The 14888-nt window shown below is 42.7% G+C and overlaps 1 protein-coding gene across 1 annotated transcript; it reads right to left on the bottom strand.

The window, feature by feature from the left end:
- Positions 1–1410: 1410 nt before the first annotated feature.
- CUNH2orf78 (chromosome unknown C2orf78 homolog) lies at positions 1411–12471 on the bottom strand. The gene is made up of 3 exons (XM_069102790.1): positions 12312–12471; positions 6063–6830; positions 1411–3320 (listed from the first exon to the last, which is right to left on the bottom strand). The coding sequence occupies exons 1-3, from the start codon at positions 12469–12471 to the stop codon at positions 1411–1413; spliced, it is 2838 nt and encodes a 945-aa protein (XP_068958891.1).
- Positions 12472–14888: the final 2417 nt, after the last annotated feature.

Below are 14888 nucleotides of genomic sequence, written 5' to 3'. Positions count from 1 at the left end.
CCCCATCTCCACCGTCATCTACTCCCCATACATATAAACCATCATGGAATGAGCAATGAGGTTTAGGCTGAAAGATGAATTTCTGTCTCATTCTACCTATTTGAACTGCAAATCTCTAAACCACTACTTGTGTCCAATTTGGAGGGCTTTGTTGGGACTCACATTTTTTTTAAAACTGTCAAAGGCCTCCAGAACTGGGGATAGATCCTCTGTAGGAGATTTTCAGAAAGATAAAAACTGTCAAGGATGAGAAGACAACGAATAGTGGTGAGGCAATAGAGCTTTCTCAAAGAAACTCCCCAAAGGAAAGAATTATTTCATTTTAGCCTTTTGTCCCCATTGACTGGCACACACTAGGTTCTTAATGTTTGTTGATCAAAGGAGTGTCTACCCATGGAGGGAATACCCACACTGATGTAACCATGGATACACTGAAATGTTAATGCCTCATTATCCCAAATCTTTCTCACCTTCTGCAAACACTGTTTACTTCTTTTCCCTTTAATAAAAGTATAGGTTGAGAGCTGGATGGGACCTTGGCTGCCATCAAGTCCAACCCTCTCGTTTTATGGATGGACTGAGGCTCAGAGTCATAATATGACTTCTGTACTGGGGCACAAAACCTTGTGGTTTAGTCATTCTCAGTTATGTAGTACTCTTTGTGACTCCTTTGGGGGTTTTCTTGGCAAAGATGCTAGAGTGAGTAGTTCGACATTCCCTTCTCCAGCTCATTTTACAGATGAGGAAGCTAAGGCAAACAGTGTTAAGTGACTTGTTCAGAGTCACACAGCTAATGCAACTAGTGTCTGAGGTCATATTTGGACTTAGGTCTTCTTGGCCTGGCACTTTAACCACTGCACCACCAACTGCCCACATAAATGAGATTTAAGGTGGCTCTTCCCCACCACAAGTCCAATGCCATACACAACCAGTCCGCTCAGACTAGGCTTCTCATTCTTGCTGTTTCCCTTTCCCCTACCCTCTCCCCTCTGCTCCTTCCTCCTGCTATGGACAAGGCTCAGGAGCTTTCCCTCATCCTTGTAGCCCCCACTTTCCTTTCTCTCCTCCCACCATTGTTCCTTTCCCACTAATCCTCCCCAACTCTTGATTCCAGTCCCTCACCCCAAAATATACTTGTGTAGATATGCATATATGTAGTAAGTGTATATATGTAGTGCCTATATGTGCATACATATATATGAAAATATATGTGCATATAACACAGCACCCAAAACTCGAAGACCAAAGGTCAGATATCTGGGAAGTCTTCATTGCTCATCCATCTTGTCCCTGACCAGAACAGCTCTATTAACGGTTTATTGAAGTATCAGAATAAATAGGTACATGTGTATCTATATATATGTACAAACATTTGGTGCCTAGAGGGCCCAAAAGTCCTAGCTGGTCTGATCAGATCATATAGCCATAGCGCCTTGCAATTTCCAAGTCCTTTTCCCGCTCGATAAAAAACTGCAGCTTGCCCAGGGAGGTATACTTTGCAGCATCTTCTCGCTCCCGCTGAGCCTGCTTCTTCATGGCCTCCCGCTCAGGCCTCTGCTCTTTTGTGATGGGCTTTGACATCACAGGCTCAGGGACATTAGGCTTCCTCCATGGGATTGGCTGAAAGCAGAAATCTTGAGGTTGGAATTGGGCCTGGGGCTGCGGCTGGGTCATGACTACCACAGGCTGTTTGGATGAGCTGGTAGTAGCTGAGTCTGGGGAGATGGACAGGACCAAGTGGCTCGGGAGACATGGCTGCAGCTGGGGGGAAGGGCAGGATGCTGATTTCAGAAGCATGGGCCGAGGAGGAGCTGACTGAGGGGGCACAGCTGACACAGGCCAGGCTGCGTTGGAAGGACCAGGCTGAGCCGGATTGCTCAAGCGGGCGGGGTTGGTGGTAGAAAGCCGGTGGGGAGCCAAGGGCTGTGGCTTTCGAGGAATGGGCCGAGTCAAAGGCCTGTCTAAGGTAGGAAAAGGCAAAGGCACCAACTTGACTTTCCCTGGAGGTGGCGGCTTGGTGTGAGATGGAGATGGACACTGTTTCTCAGCACTGCCCTCTGGTTTCCGAATCTTGGCTTTCGAAGTTGCAAGTAGGCCAGCCTGGGTTTTCATGGGCTCTTGGCCTTCTGCTGGTGTTTCCAACCACTGTTTGATCCCTGGAGTTGGCTGGGGGACTTGGGCTGGGCCAGCCATCTTGTCATTCTTCTTGCCCAGAGCATGAAACACCTGCACTGACTCCAGCATGTGCATGCCCAGGAAGCTACGGGGCTTCTTAAAAGCCTCCTGGCTGAGCTCAGGATGATTCTTTTTGCGCTTCATTTTGGGGAGGGCTGGCTTCTCCTCTGCCTTAGCTCGGCCCCCATGTGGCTCATTGCCTTCCATTTTCTCATAACAGGTGTCTCCAATTCCCTCCATTTTTTCCTGGATGGGGCCTTTGGTCTTGCTGGTCCGGCTGCTGGGGGCTTTTCGGGACTTGCTGCTGGTTGACTTTGCCATATCCAGGGGAGACAACTCATTGGCCACAGAACCAGAGAGAGCTGCCATATCCCCAGCAAGCAGGCAATCTGGGTTCTTTGGCAAGGCTTTGGCTTGTGGTACAGTGGCCATCAGCTCAGGGACTTTATGTTTAGTTTTCTTGGTTGGGTCTGAGGGCTCCTTCCCTGTACATGGCTTTCCCTGAACCCTGACCACTTTGGGTGTTTTGACTACTTTGGGTTTGGTGGCCCTGAGACCTTTGGGTTTGTCAACCTCCTTCAAGGGAGAGAGAAGACGGGGAAGGTGGAAATCTTCCACCAGCTTGTTGATGTCAGTAAGACTGGTAATGGGCTCCATCCCATTCTCTAGTGCCTCTTGGTCACCAAGACTCAGGCAATTCTTCGCCAGATGGCATTCCCTTGGACTAGTCCCTTCCTTAAGAGTATCAGGGCAGAGAGGGTCAATGCAGGCCAGAAGCTGATTAATGTCAGGGATTTCCAAAGGAACAAGTGGAGGATCCTGTATTTCCAAAGGGACATGGCAGGCATCCAGAATCTGGGAAAGCTTGGCCTTCACTCCCTCCACTTTCCATTTCTCCTTCTCAAGACATGCCACATTCTTCTTATCCTTGTGCTCAATGTTTGGGGCAGGAGGCAAAGCAAGTAGGTTGCCTGAATTCTGTTCTGGGGTAGCCAATGAGCTGTCCCCAGCAACCTCTGCTGGTGGAGTGCCCTCAAGAATCTGGACGTTGCTTCCATTGCCACCCCAGGACTTGGATAGTTCCAGGGTTTGTGGCAAAGAGAATGTTTGGGCACTAGGCTGTGGCCCCAGGGAAGTTTCCATCACTGCAAAGCAACCAAATATAGAATCAGTGCTTAGTAACTGAGACCCTTCCCTGGCACCAAGAAATACCAGATACTCTGCTCAACCGCAGAATAACTATGTCTACTGTTTCCAATCACCTTTTGAAAAAACATGAAACCAGGGGTTCGTCTTGGTTCAGTCACTGGCACACGGTGCTCTGCTTTGTTTCCTTTCTATAACATGGGTATGAAAACAATTACTCTGTCTTCCCCACAGGATCACAGAGAGGATAAAAGGAGGGAGCCTACATGGCAATTCTCTAAAAAATACACAATACTAGACAAAGGTAACACTAAGCAGTTTTTTTAAGTTTTTTTTTCATCCTACCTATTTCCCTGGACCAAAGCTATATCTTAACTTGTTCAAGGTCATTCAAATAGTGTCAGATATGGGATTTGAATTCAGGTCATCTGACTTCAAATCCAATGAGCAAAGTTATGGTAATCTTCTTCACTGCATCGGCTGCTCTAGCTGAACATTGTCACTATACAAGAATTTTGGAGTTGGATTCAATTCAGCAGAGGGAAAGAAAGGAAGTGCAGGTCTGGGGCTTGTAGGTGCTGTTTAGATGACTTGGAGAGTTACCTTGCCCATAATGAGAAACAGTGACTTGTCTTGCTCACCTCACCCAAGGGACATGATGGGAGTTCCACATCCAACTGATGGCTAGAGGGCTGGGAGTATTCTCTTTTCTCACCTCTTTCTTAAGAATCACTAGTTTTCTTTAGAGTTAACTGCCACCTCCTGTAGGAAGCCTCTCCTGATCTCCCAAGCTACTTATGCTTCACCCTCAAGTTCTCTTGTATTTACCTTGCATATGTTTTGTATATATTTATTTAATATAAGGGGTTCCATACCACTTACTGTAATTAATAGCCATGGCTGGGGTTACTATGTGTATGCAAAATTGTCTATACTCTGTGATCCCTTTATTAAATATGAACCCTTTAATTTGATCAAGAAGGGAAGAGTGTCATTGTGTACCAAAATAAGATATCAATACCCCTTTTGGGAGTTTAAATAATGGAGGGAAAGCCAGTCATTTATTCAGTCAAGCAGTAGATTAATCCACTGGTGAAGGATTCCTAGTTCATATCTCCAAAAAGAAAAAAGGGAACACTATGAGGGAGAATGGAGGGCAGAGAAAAGAGTTTCTATCTCACTTTCTTCCCACACTTATGTCCCCAGAGAGAAGGGGATGGGAGGAAACAAGGAATCCAGCTGAGAGTAACAGCAGGGACATACCAACTGTGAATTCTAGAGTCATCCAAGAAAGGCAATACAAGGACCAGCAGCAGAGAGAGATACACCAAGGATAAACAAAGACAGAGAAGCAGAGTCAAGGAGCACTAGCACGTATGCCAGACAAGACTGTGGGCTTATGGACTCCAAAAGGGACTTCCATGCAGGAGTTATGAGCTATCCAGAATGATATACTCCTTACACTCACTACCATTGTACTTTAAGTTGAATTTCTCTCTTCCCCTGGGCTCTGGATTTTTGAGAGCATATGCCCTAAGTCAGAAGTGGGGAACCTTCAACCTTGAGGCTACATGTGGACTTTTAAGAAACTTTTGACCTAGTCTAGATTTTACAGAACAAATCCTTTTATTAAGAGGATTTGTTCTGTAAAATTTGGATTCAGCCAAAGTGCCAAACTTGAGAACCTATAGGGACATATGTGACTTTGAGACCACAGGTTCTCCACCCCTACCCGAGGCTGTAAGGGAGAAATGTTTATACCAACACATTTTTTTTTGCTTTTTTGAGGGCAATTAGGGTTAAGTGATTTGCCCAAGGTCACATGGCTAGTTTTTGTGTTAAGTGTCTGAGACCGGATTTGAACTCAGGTCCTCCTGACTCCAGGGATGGTGCTCTGCATCACCTAGCAGCCCCTACCAACAGTTTTTTAACTTTACTTTTTCTACAAGCTAATTGTTGCCCAATGACTGATTATAAATGGGAATCACACCAAATGGGAGTTTATGAGCAAAGTTACTATAATCTCAGCACCTCAAGGTTGCCTCTAGGATCCCAAAATGAAGTCATAGCCCCCCTCTAGGTATCCAGACCAACAATGTGATCAGGAGTTGAATAAGTACCCCCCAGTAAGGGTGCTATACTCCTATTTGTATATATTGTCCCCCCTGGTAGAACATAAGTTCCCTGAGGATAGGAACTATTTCATTTTTGTCTTTGTATCTAAACAGTACCCTATACATTAATGCTTAATAAATATTTTTTATTGATTAGATATGAGCTTTACTATCTTGAATCCAAGACCCAAAGCCCAGTGTAGAAGGGGAAAGTAAGAAAAATTAAGATCGAATAGGACAATCAGATAATGGTGCCTCTTGACTGAGGAACTGGAATTAAAGATTATTTCCTTTCATTTAACCTCCTCAGTAAGCTAAAGTAACAGGATAGGTTGATCCCAGGGAAATTATCTCAATTCGAATAACAAAGGACAATGGTTCTCCAGTTTTGCAAAATCATAGGGTTTTTGAACTAGAAAAGTCCTAAGGATAATATTGTCCAACCTCTTCATTTTACAAATGAGAGAACTGAAGCCTTGGGGAGTGAGGAGATTTTCCCAAAGTCTTGTAGATAGGCTTAGAAGGCAAATCCCAGTGAGAGAGACTCATCCCCTCCCAGCCCCAGCTTGGCTTTTCACTCTAGTGTTGACTTCCTTACCTTTTCTCTCCTTTTTACACAACACTCACCTTGGAAGCCTGAATCTTTGACTGGCTGGGCATGAACAGGGTAGTATAGGCCTGGAGTAGAGACAGGTGGTCTGGACCCAGGGGGCTGAACCTCTTTGAGCACCATCACCATCTCTGGCTGAGATGCCACTGGCACAGAAGGGGTCCTACCTCCCTTGTAAGACACAGAACCATAGGACTGCACACAAGGGCTGAGCTCACCCGCCATGAGGGGCCCCAGGTTTCCTTGATTGTAGTAATAAACCTGGCCCCCATTCTGGTAAGGGACAGACACATTGTTGGGCCCCTGACTTGGCATTTGTGGGGAAGCCCCCTGCTTCACTAGGCTGGCTGACAGCTGTGGGTAGAGAGGCACCACGGTGTTGGCCTCTGGAGCTTTGTCATACTGGGCTGGTGCTGGAATGGAGGAGGTTGGTGTGTCTTGGCCGATGACTGTCACAGTGAAGTCTCCAAGAGATGGCTTCTCTCCACCACTCCCAGACACGTCCCACTCATAGATGCCTGGGTAGGAGGAAGTGGCTGGAGTGGAAAGCTGGCCTTGCCCAGGGACCCCAGACAGGATGGTGGTGCTGGAGTGCTGGTAGAGGTAGGTACTGCCCATGAGAGGGGGGAAAGGCACCCCAGAGGTGGAGGGCAGGAGCCATGCAGAGCCGATGGCTGGGGCCGAGACTCTGGAAAAATTGCAGAGGTTACCAGTGCTGTTCACCACTGGAAAGGAGAGGTGCAGAGGATTGGGGGTCCCAAGCATGGATGAGTTTTGGAAGTTTTCTGAAAGAAACAAGAGAAGGAGAGGAAGCTGATAAGGCTACAGACACACCAGCCCTAAGTCAGAAGAAATTCCTAACTAAAAGAGCTGTTCTTGGTCATCACTGTGCCAGGAGCATGCTGGAGTCATCTAGGAGAGCCCATTGTTAAATGTTCAGTGAGAAGTCACACCTCAGAAATTGGCAAATGCTACAAATTAAGGCTCAGTTTATTGCCCTGTTGATTGTTGAGGCTCAAGAAAATGATGGAGAATGTGTTAATAATATTTGTTTTCAATAAACCTCTTTCCCTCCAGAAAGCTGACTGTTAAACATTTACCAGCACACTACTGGTTGGGAAAAAAAATACTGTAAGGTCCTGCCATCCAACCTAGAGAGACCTAGAGAAGTTAATTTACCTGCCTGTGGTCACACAGGTAGTATCAGAAGAAGGATCTGAGCCCAAGTCTTCTGAATCCAAATCAATTCATCAATAAGCATTTATTAAGCACCTATTATTTGCCTGGGATGCAAAAGCAGAAATGGGGCAGTCACCACCATCAAGGACTTTGTGTTCAGCTGGGACCTTAGTGAATTAGGAGGAGCCATCGAAGTTCTTCTCAGTGGAATGTAGGCTCCTAGAGGAACTTATCATTCTTTCCCCAACACCTACACATAAATATATGTATATATGTGCACTTATATATGGGACAGGACCTTCCTTACACCCAGGAGTCATATAATAAAGCTTCTTAAAATAATCCTAACCCCAACCCTTTCTAATGTAATATATATATATATACCAGAAACCAAGAGTGATCGTTGATTAGTCAGTGGCAGCACAAGGACTTGAACCCAGGGTCTTCTAGTTCAAGACTCTCTACAAGGCCATGGAAAGTCTTGAGGAAACCTTACTTTCAGAAGAGGAAGGTATGTAGATGTGGGTGTGGATGTGGATGTGGGTGTGGATTGTATGTGTATGTGTATATGTATTATGTTGTATGTGTATGCATTGTGTGTTTGTGTGTGTATATATGTGTGTGGATATGTAGTAGATGTGTATGTGTATATGTATATGCATGTTTTGTATATGTATTTATGTGTGTTGTGTATGCATATGTATGCATATATATGCTTGTGTGCATATGTACATTGTGTGGTATGTGTTTTGTTTATTTGTATAAGTATGTGTATATATGTGCATTCTGCATGTTTATTGTGTGTATATGTGTGCATATAATGTGTGTTGTGTGTATGGGTATGTATGTTTGTGTGTATGCATTGTATGTATGTGTAATGTATGCATGTGGTGTGTCTTGTATGTGTATGTGTGTATGTATGTGTTTTGTATATGTGCGTGCTTTGCATATATGCATGTGTATGTTTGTGTGTGTTGTGTCTATGTGTGTATATTCATGTATGTATTGTATATGTACACATGTATATGTGTGTTGTTTGTCTGTGTGTATGCATATTGTTTGTTGTGCATGTATGGCAGACATGTTTATGTGTATGTGTGTATATGCATTGTGTATGTGTATCCATGTGTGCATATGTGTGTTTGTCTATGTGTATTGTGTAAGTGCATTGTATGTGTGTATGTATATATTGTGTACATGTGTGTATGTTTCATGTGAATGTGAGTGCATGTGTGTATTGTGTTGCATTGCATCATGTGTCATGTGCTGTGTGCATGCATGTTTTGTGTGAATATGTATGTACATTGTGTGTTCATTGAAGTTTGTGTTGTTATTTGCAGTGTGTTTCATGTGAACATGCATGTGTGTTGTATGTGCATTGTATCATTGCATGTTTACAGGGTATGCATGTGTGTCTATGTGTATTTCATGTGAACATGCATGTATGTGTGTGTGAAACCAGGGCCATCTCCATCATCCTGATCTAGGTCTTGCCACTGGACCAGTGGCATCGCCTTCTTGATATCATGGTCCTCTTTGAGAATAAAGGACAAACAGCATTGTGAGTATACAATATTTCACTGCTTACTTGTCACCACTACAAAACCTTGGTTTTTTTCATTCCAAAAATTGGTTTATAACCTTTCATCACATAATCATCGCGTGGCATAATTCTGTTGGTCACATCACTTAAAAGATGAAAGAGCAGCAATGTATCCACCAGTGGTACACGAATACACATTGATCTCTCCTGCACTGGGAGCCGCGAGCCTAGAGTTCTCCATGCACACGAATTGTCAGTATTAAATGTTAACACATATCCATGAGTATTCTGTGCATCCTAATCTAGCACCAAAGACAGTTGAATAATAAATGATTTTTAAGTAATACTATCATGAATTTTTTTTAAGTTTCACATAGCGGTCGCACTACACTTTTTTGAAAAAAATTGGCATAAAATCTGCAACAATTATGTGGTGAAATATGGTATGCATATACATACATATGCATATGTACATATGTATGTACATTGTGTGTATGTATATGTTCATAGTCACTTATTTTGCTAGTCTCCATAATCTCAAAATAGGAGAGTATCTCAGATTATCTGTCATCTAGTCTAATTATATGTGGCCGAGAACACTCTAGGACACAATATGCTTGACAAGTACATAAATATCCTTAACTTCTCTGCTGGCAGACCTCCAGTGAAATAGGAGCCTCTGTTATCTTCAAGGCAGTCCCTCCCCTTGTTTGACAAGCTCAATGAAATTTTTCTGAACATCTAATCTAAATTGGTCTCTTTACAATTTCTACCCACTTCTCTTCACTAATAGTAATAAGTATGATGTAGGATCAACATTTATCAAGCACCTAGTGCTTATACATTGTCTCTTTCTGTAGTTGAGGAGACTAAGGTTCCTAGAAGTAACATAACTGACTCCACAGTCCCAGACTGAATGAGCAACAGAGCTAGAATATAGACCTACTTCCTCTTGATGTTTCCCTGGTTCTCCTGGGGGAAGGGAGAAAGCATTCCTGCTCTCAGGGACCCAGAGGAACAAATAGAATCCTTTGGTTGTTTTGAATTTATTCAGATAACTTGTGATTTGGCTCACAATAGGGTTTTGAACAGGATTTTCACCTGGTCACTAGAGTAGGACTTCTTTACCTGGGGTTCCAGGAACTTGTTTAATTTAGTATTTTGATAACTATATTTCAACATGATTGGTTTCCTTTGCAATCCTTTGTATTTTATCCTTTTAAATCCACATTTCTGAGGAACTCATAGGTTCCAGTAAAGAACAAAGGGGTCCGTGATACAGAAAAGGTTAAGAATTTCTGTAGTACAGCATAGTCAATTTAAAGGGGCATGCATTCTTTGTCTTCTTAATTGAAGTCTTATTTCTTGTCCTAAGCCAAAAGCCTAAAAATATAGTTATCTTAAAAGGAAAAGAGATGGGGAGGAGTGACTCTATTATCTATTACCTATTTCAAGGATACACACACACATACACACACACCTTGATGCATCCCATATCTCTATTTGGCTAGTTTGTCTAGACAATGAGCAAGAGTTGTTCTTTTGAAAGTGTGAAAAACACTTAGTAACCCCCTCAGAATTGTTTTGAGCTGGGTAAAGACATTATTATTCAATGGAAAGAACACTGGATTTGGAGACAGAGAAACTGGGTTCAAACCCTCCTTCTGACATTTACTATTTGGGCAGGTAATTACACCTCTAAGAGCCTGAGGTCCCTCCCACTTCTAAATCTATGTTCCCATGATCCATTGTGGGAAATGAATTTGACTAGGCAATATTGCCTGTCATAGCTTAGATGCTACACTATGTAACTGTCTATCATCATTATTTTTTTGTTTTCATTTTCCAGAGTTCAGACATTGTCATTATTACATTTATCATCTTAGGAAATAAATCTAAAGAAAGAAATTTCCCCTTTTCCTGGCATCTACTTGACATAACCAAGGAATCAGCTTATCTGTCTAGAGTGGAAGTAAGCAGGAAGTAACCTTCTGAAATATATTCCAACCAAACCTTAGCATATTTGTTTACTCATTAAAAAAAACAATTGAGTGGATACTCTTCAGAAGGCCTTCTGCATTCTATAACCTCTACAGTTTGCATTTGTACAATATTTCAAGGTCCAAACAGCTTTTTACATAATAATCAAAACTTAGACAATATTTTTCACATTTATAAAATGTTTTCCCCAGAAAATCTTAGACAATGTGATGTTATTTTCACCACTTTACAGGTGAGGAAATCAAAGGAGAGAGGAGGAGAAAAGGACTTGTCCAGAGATCACACAGCTAGAACGTGTCAGAGTCAGAATTCAAACCCAAATCTCCTGATTCTGAGTGTTACACACACACACACACACGCATACGCACACATGCACACACACATACACACACGCACACACGCACACACATACACACACGCATGTACACACGCACATACATGCACACACACTTCCACATACATACTTGTTCTGAACTAAAGCATTCTAATACTTTTGCAGAATGACATTGACGTTGTAATGAGTTGCCTTTGCCCCCAGAGACTTACGACTTATACATCTGAACCTTCCCAATTCACTGCGGAAAAAAAAAAAAAAAGCTATTTCCTAGGAATACCTGCAGCTTCCCCTTCTGGGAACAAAGCTCTTCATGTTCACTTTTCCTTTTCAACCTGAAACGTTTGGTTTTTCCAACATTCCGTCAGAAATCCTACCTCATCTTCTGGATTCTACCCCATCTTCATTCTAATCTATCTCTTTTTTACATTTTTCTTTCCTTCTTATTTTCACTATCTCTTCAAGTTCTTTTTCTCCACCCTAAAGGAGCTGATCATTTCTCAATCCAAACCCTCCAGGACATTTCCAAGCGTGCCCCATGGACTTTTCCCAACCTCTCTCCCTAGTTTTTCCAACCTGAAACCTAATTTAAATTAAAATTCCCATTATCTGTGTTCTAACTATTTCTAAATAGGACAAAATCTTAAAACACCCTTAAACACTTCAAGAATATGGAAATTCATCAGTAGAGGAGGGACAGGTTACCATTTCTTGCTGTGAATCTGATTTCCCCATACTATAGTTTCATCATGAACTTTGGTGAATGAAAGAAAATCTTCACCTGAGATGCACCTCTGCATATTTAGGCAGGATAGTTTGGGGAAAATAGACATGTATGGATCAGGTCCATAGTACAAAATCCTTCCAGATGACAAGGGTCTTTACAGAGTTCTACCTTTGACTAACAATTAAAATTACCCAAGATCTTCTCAACTCCATGATGAGACAGAAAGCAGGATGGATTAGTGAAAGAAACTAGAAATAACAAAATGAGAATATCAGTAGTCAAAAGGAAAATATTTTCTTGGTAAGTTTAAAAATACAACAACTCATAATCTTCAGCTAGATTTCCCTTCTTACCAGACTACTGCTCTACAAAAACATCCAAGAAATTCTGATCTCTTTTCTAAGCATCTGTCGTCCTGTTTGTTTTAATTCTACTCTTTAAAAAAAAAACTTCAAGATAATCAAAATAATCTTTTCCCTTACCTGCCATGATTAGAGAAGAGAAAACATCAACTAAAGTTGCCTGGTATGAAGAAATTACTCCTGTGGTTGTCCAGGTGACAGAAGTCAAAGAGAGCATGTGTCCAGTATGAATGTGACTGGTGACTTGCGATGGTCCAAGTTTATTTACAGGAAGCTCCATGGAAACCCCAAAGATTCCACCAGGTGGGCAATAGGTTTGGTGGGAGAATGAGGTCATAAAGCCAGTCAGTTTAAAAGGATTGGTCAGCCAATCGAGAGGTCAGAATCCTGGCATCAAGCCAGGAGGAGCTAGAAGTGAACCCCCCTGAGCCCTTTCTAAGGAGAAGTCTATGAGTGGGTATCTTACTGTAGAGAATCTCCTAACATGGGGAAACAAAGGAAGGAAGGGGCTAAGGCAGCTGATAGGGACAGGCCTTTGCCCAATCTCTTTCCACTATAGATATATTGGTTCATTTGAAGGAAAGAACCTATATCTAGCTAAAGACATATTAAATAAGCAAAGCTATTCTGAAAGTCAGATCTATCATTTAGACCAGTCACAAGGCCCTGCTCCCTTTTGCACATCCAAAGCAGAGCAGGTCTGGGCCTGTTCAACAAGAGGATGCTGAACTATATGCCTGACCCTAATTCTGAGATCATTCCAGTTTCCAAAGTCCCATGATCCCATTGATACTGATTTGGGGGATGAACACATAGCCTAACTTCTTCCCCTGGCCCCACTGTCCTTGAATCCTAGCCTTGAATCCTACCCTTGAAGCCTGCCCATGGGGCCCACTGCATTTTCCTGGCTTTTCTTCTTCTGGCTTCATCAAAAATGCTGCCCTCCTTTTATCTTTGGCAAGCCATCCCTATCCATCCCCTTGGCTCCTTCTCTAGACCCCTTTCCTTAAATTCCCTTCCACTTTGAGGACAATCACTCCCAGCTGTAGCATGCTCTGGAGACATGGCCAGGGTAGGGGGTTGCCCATCCTCTCCTCTGTCTTTCCTTCTGCTCTAGAGCTCCTCCATCTCTTCTCCTGAGTGCCCTGGCTCTTGAGCCTGGGACCATTCAGGGCACCTGGCCACCCCTTTTTCTGAATGGTTGGGGCATGTTGGAAGTCTTTCCTCTTTCTCTGCTGGAGTATCTTAGAAGCCAGGGGAGGACCCCAGTGTGGTTTCCTATTTACCAGTTAATCACATCTCCCTCCCCCCACTGCCAACTGCCGCCCTGGAACCTTTGGAGTCTAGGGTTCCCAATATGATCCTAAGGGGGAGGTGGAGTCAGTCAGTCAACAAGCATTCATTACATAACTATATTCAACAAGCACTCATATTAAATATTAGGAAATGCAAAGAAATACCAAAAAATGGTTCCTGCCCTCAAGGAGCCCCCATTCTTATCTTGCTGGGAAGCCCCAAGCTCATCTTCTCTTTTTTGGGATGTTCCTGAGCCAGAGCAAAGGAGAATGACCTAGAGTTTGTGGGGTGGGGGAGGGGAGGAGGATTGTCACCTAACTAGGAACACTGGAGTAGTTCCCTTGGCTACAAAGTAGTTGGACATAACCTGCTGCAAAATGTTTCTTTGACCTAGGAGAAATCCCATCAGTCTAGATTTCTCTGTTATTTCTTGGAACATGGTACTTGTATTCATTTTTCTAAGGCATCACAGGTGGCCTAATAGAATGAACCTGGGCAGAGATGAGAGAAATGTCCTCCGAGGGATTCCAGATGCTTAATGGCCTCAAGCTTGTAAAGATTGTCAGTTTGGAGAAGAGATATATAAGGTGACCATAACTATATAAGGGTAAGCAGGGGTTTTCTGGAATCAACTCAAGACCAATAAAACTGAATATTAATTTCCAGTGTGATTAATTTCCATTTATTCCTTAGAAATGATGGATACAAATCATGGCTTTATAAATTCATTGATTGTTTAGACTTAAGAAAGTGATGGAGAAAATGATAGTAATGCTGACCAAACTTAAAAGTGTGTGTGTCATTCCTACATGTTTTTCCAGAGATCTTTTTGTTACATTTTACACCAGCACACATGTAGTGGCAACCTCGCTGACAAACTCAGGATGGCTGCTAGCACAGGTCCTTAGATCTGCTTTACTTGGAAAGAGAGCTGTTTAAGGGGTCAACAACCTCTTTTTAATTACATACACTAGTTCAGGGAAAAATCAGTACTCTGAATTTCAGAGAAAATACAAGCAGAGAAATAAAGACCAACAGACAGGGCTCTGACTACCTGAATCAACTATATACTTTACATACATCCCTGGATCAAGAGACCCTTTACATCTGAGAAGTTGGGGAGCTTTGAACATGCAGTCACTCAGAATCTCCACCAGGGAATCACAAGATCCCTCTCATAATTGAGCCCCCAAAGCAAAATACTAACTCAGTATATATACACTCCTCAGGGCCAGAAGACATCACAACCCTCCTGACTCAGTGCCTAATTAGAAATTAGAAAAAGGTATGAAAGTCTTCCTACAAGCAAGCCTCCCCTAAGCAAGCTTCCCTTAATGGGCTCTGTGCAAGGTCTATTAATAGACAGGAAGATCTTAAATCCCATTAACATTACAACACCTG

The sequence above is a fragment of the Petaurus breviceps genome, unplaced genomic scaffold (assembly GCF_028583685.1).
Source record: "Petaurus breviceps papuanus isolate PSGF00001 unplaced genomic scaffold, PetGlider_PUasm1.0 556, whole genome shotgun sequence".
NCBI classification, from domain to species: domain Eukaryota; kingdom Metazoa; phylum Chordata; class Mammalia; order Diprotodontia; family Petauridae; genus Petaurus; species Petaurus breviceps.
The sequence above is the reverse complement of the archived record's forward strand: the minus strand, read 5'-3'. Positions and strand labels throughout refer to the sequence as shown.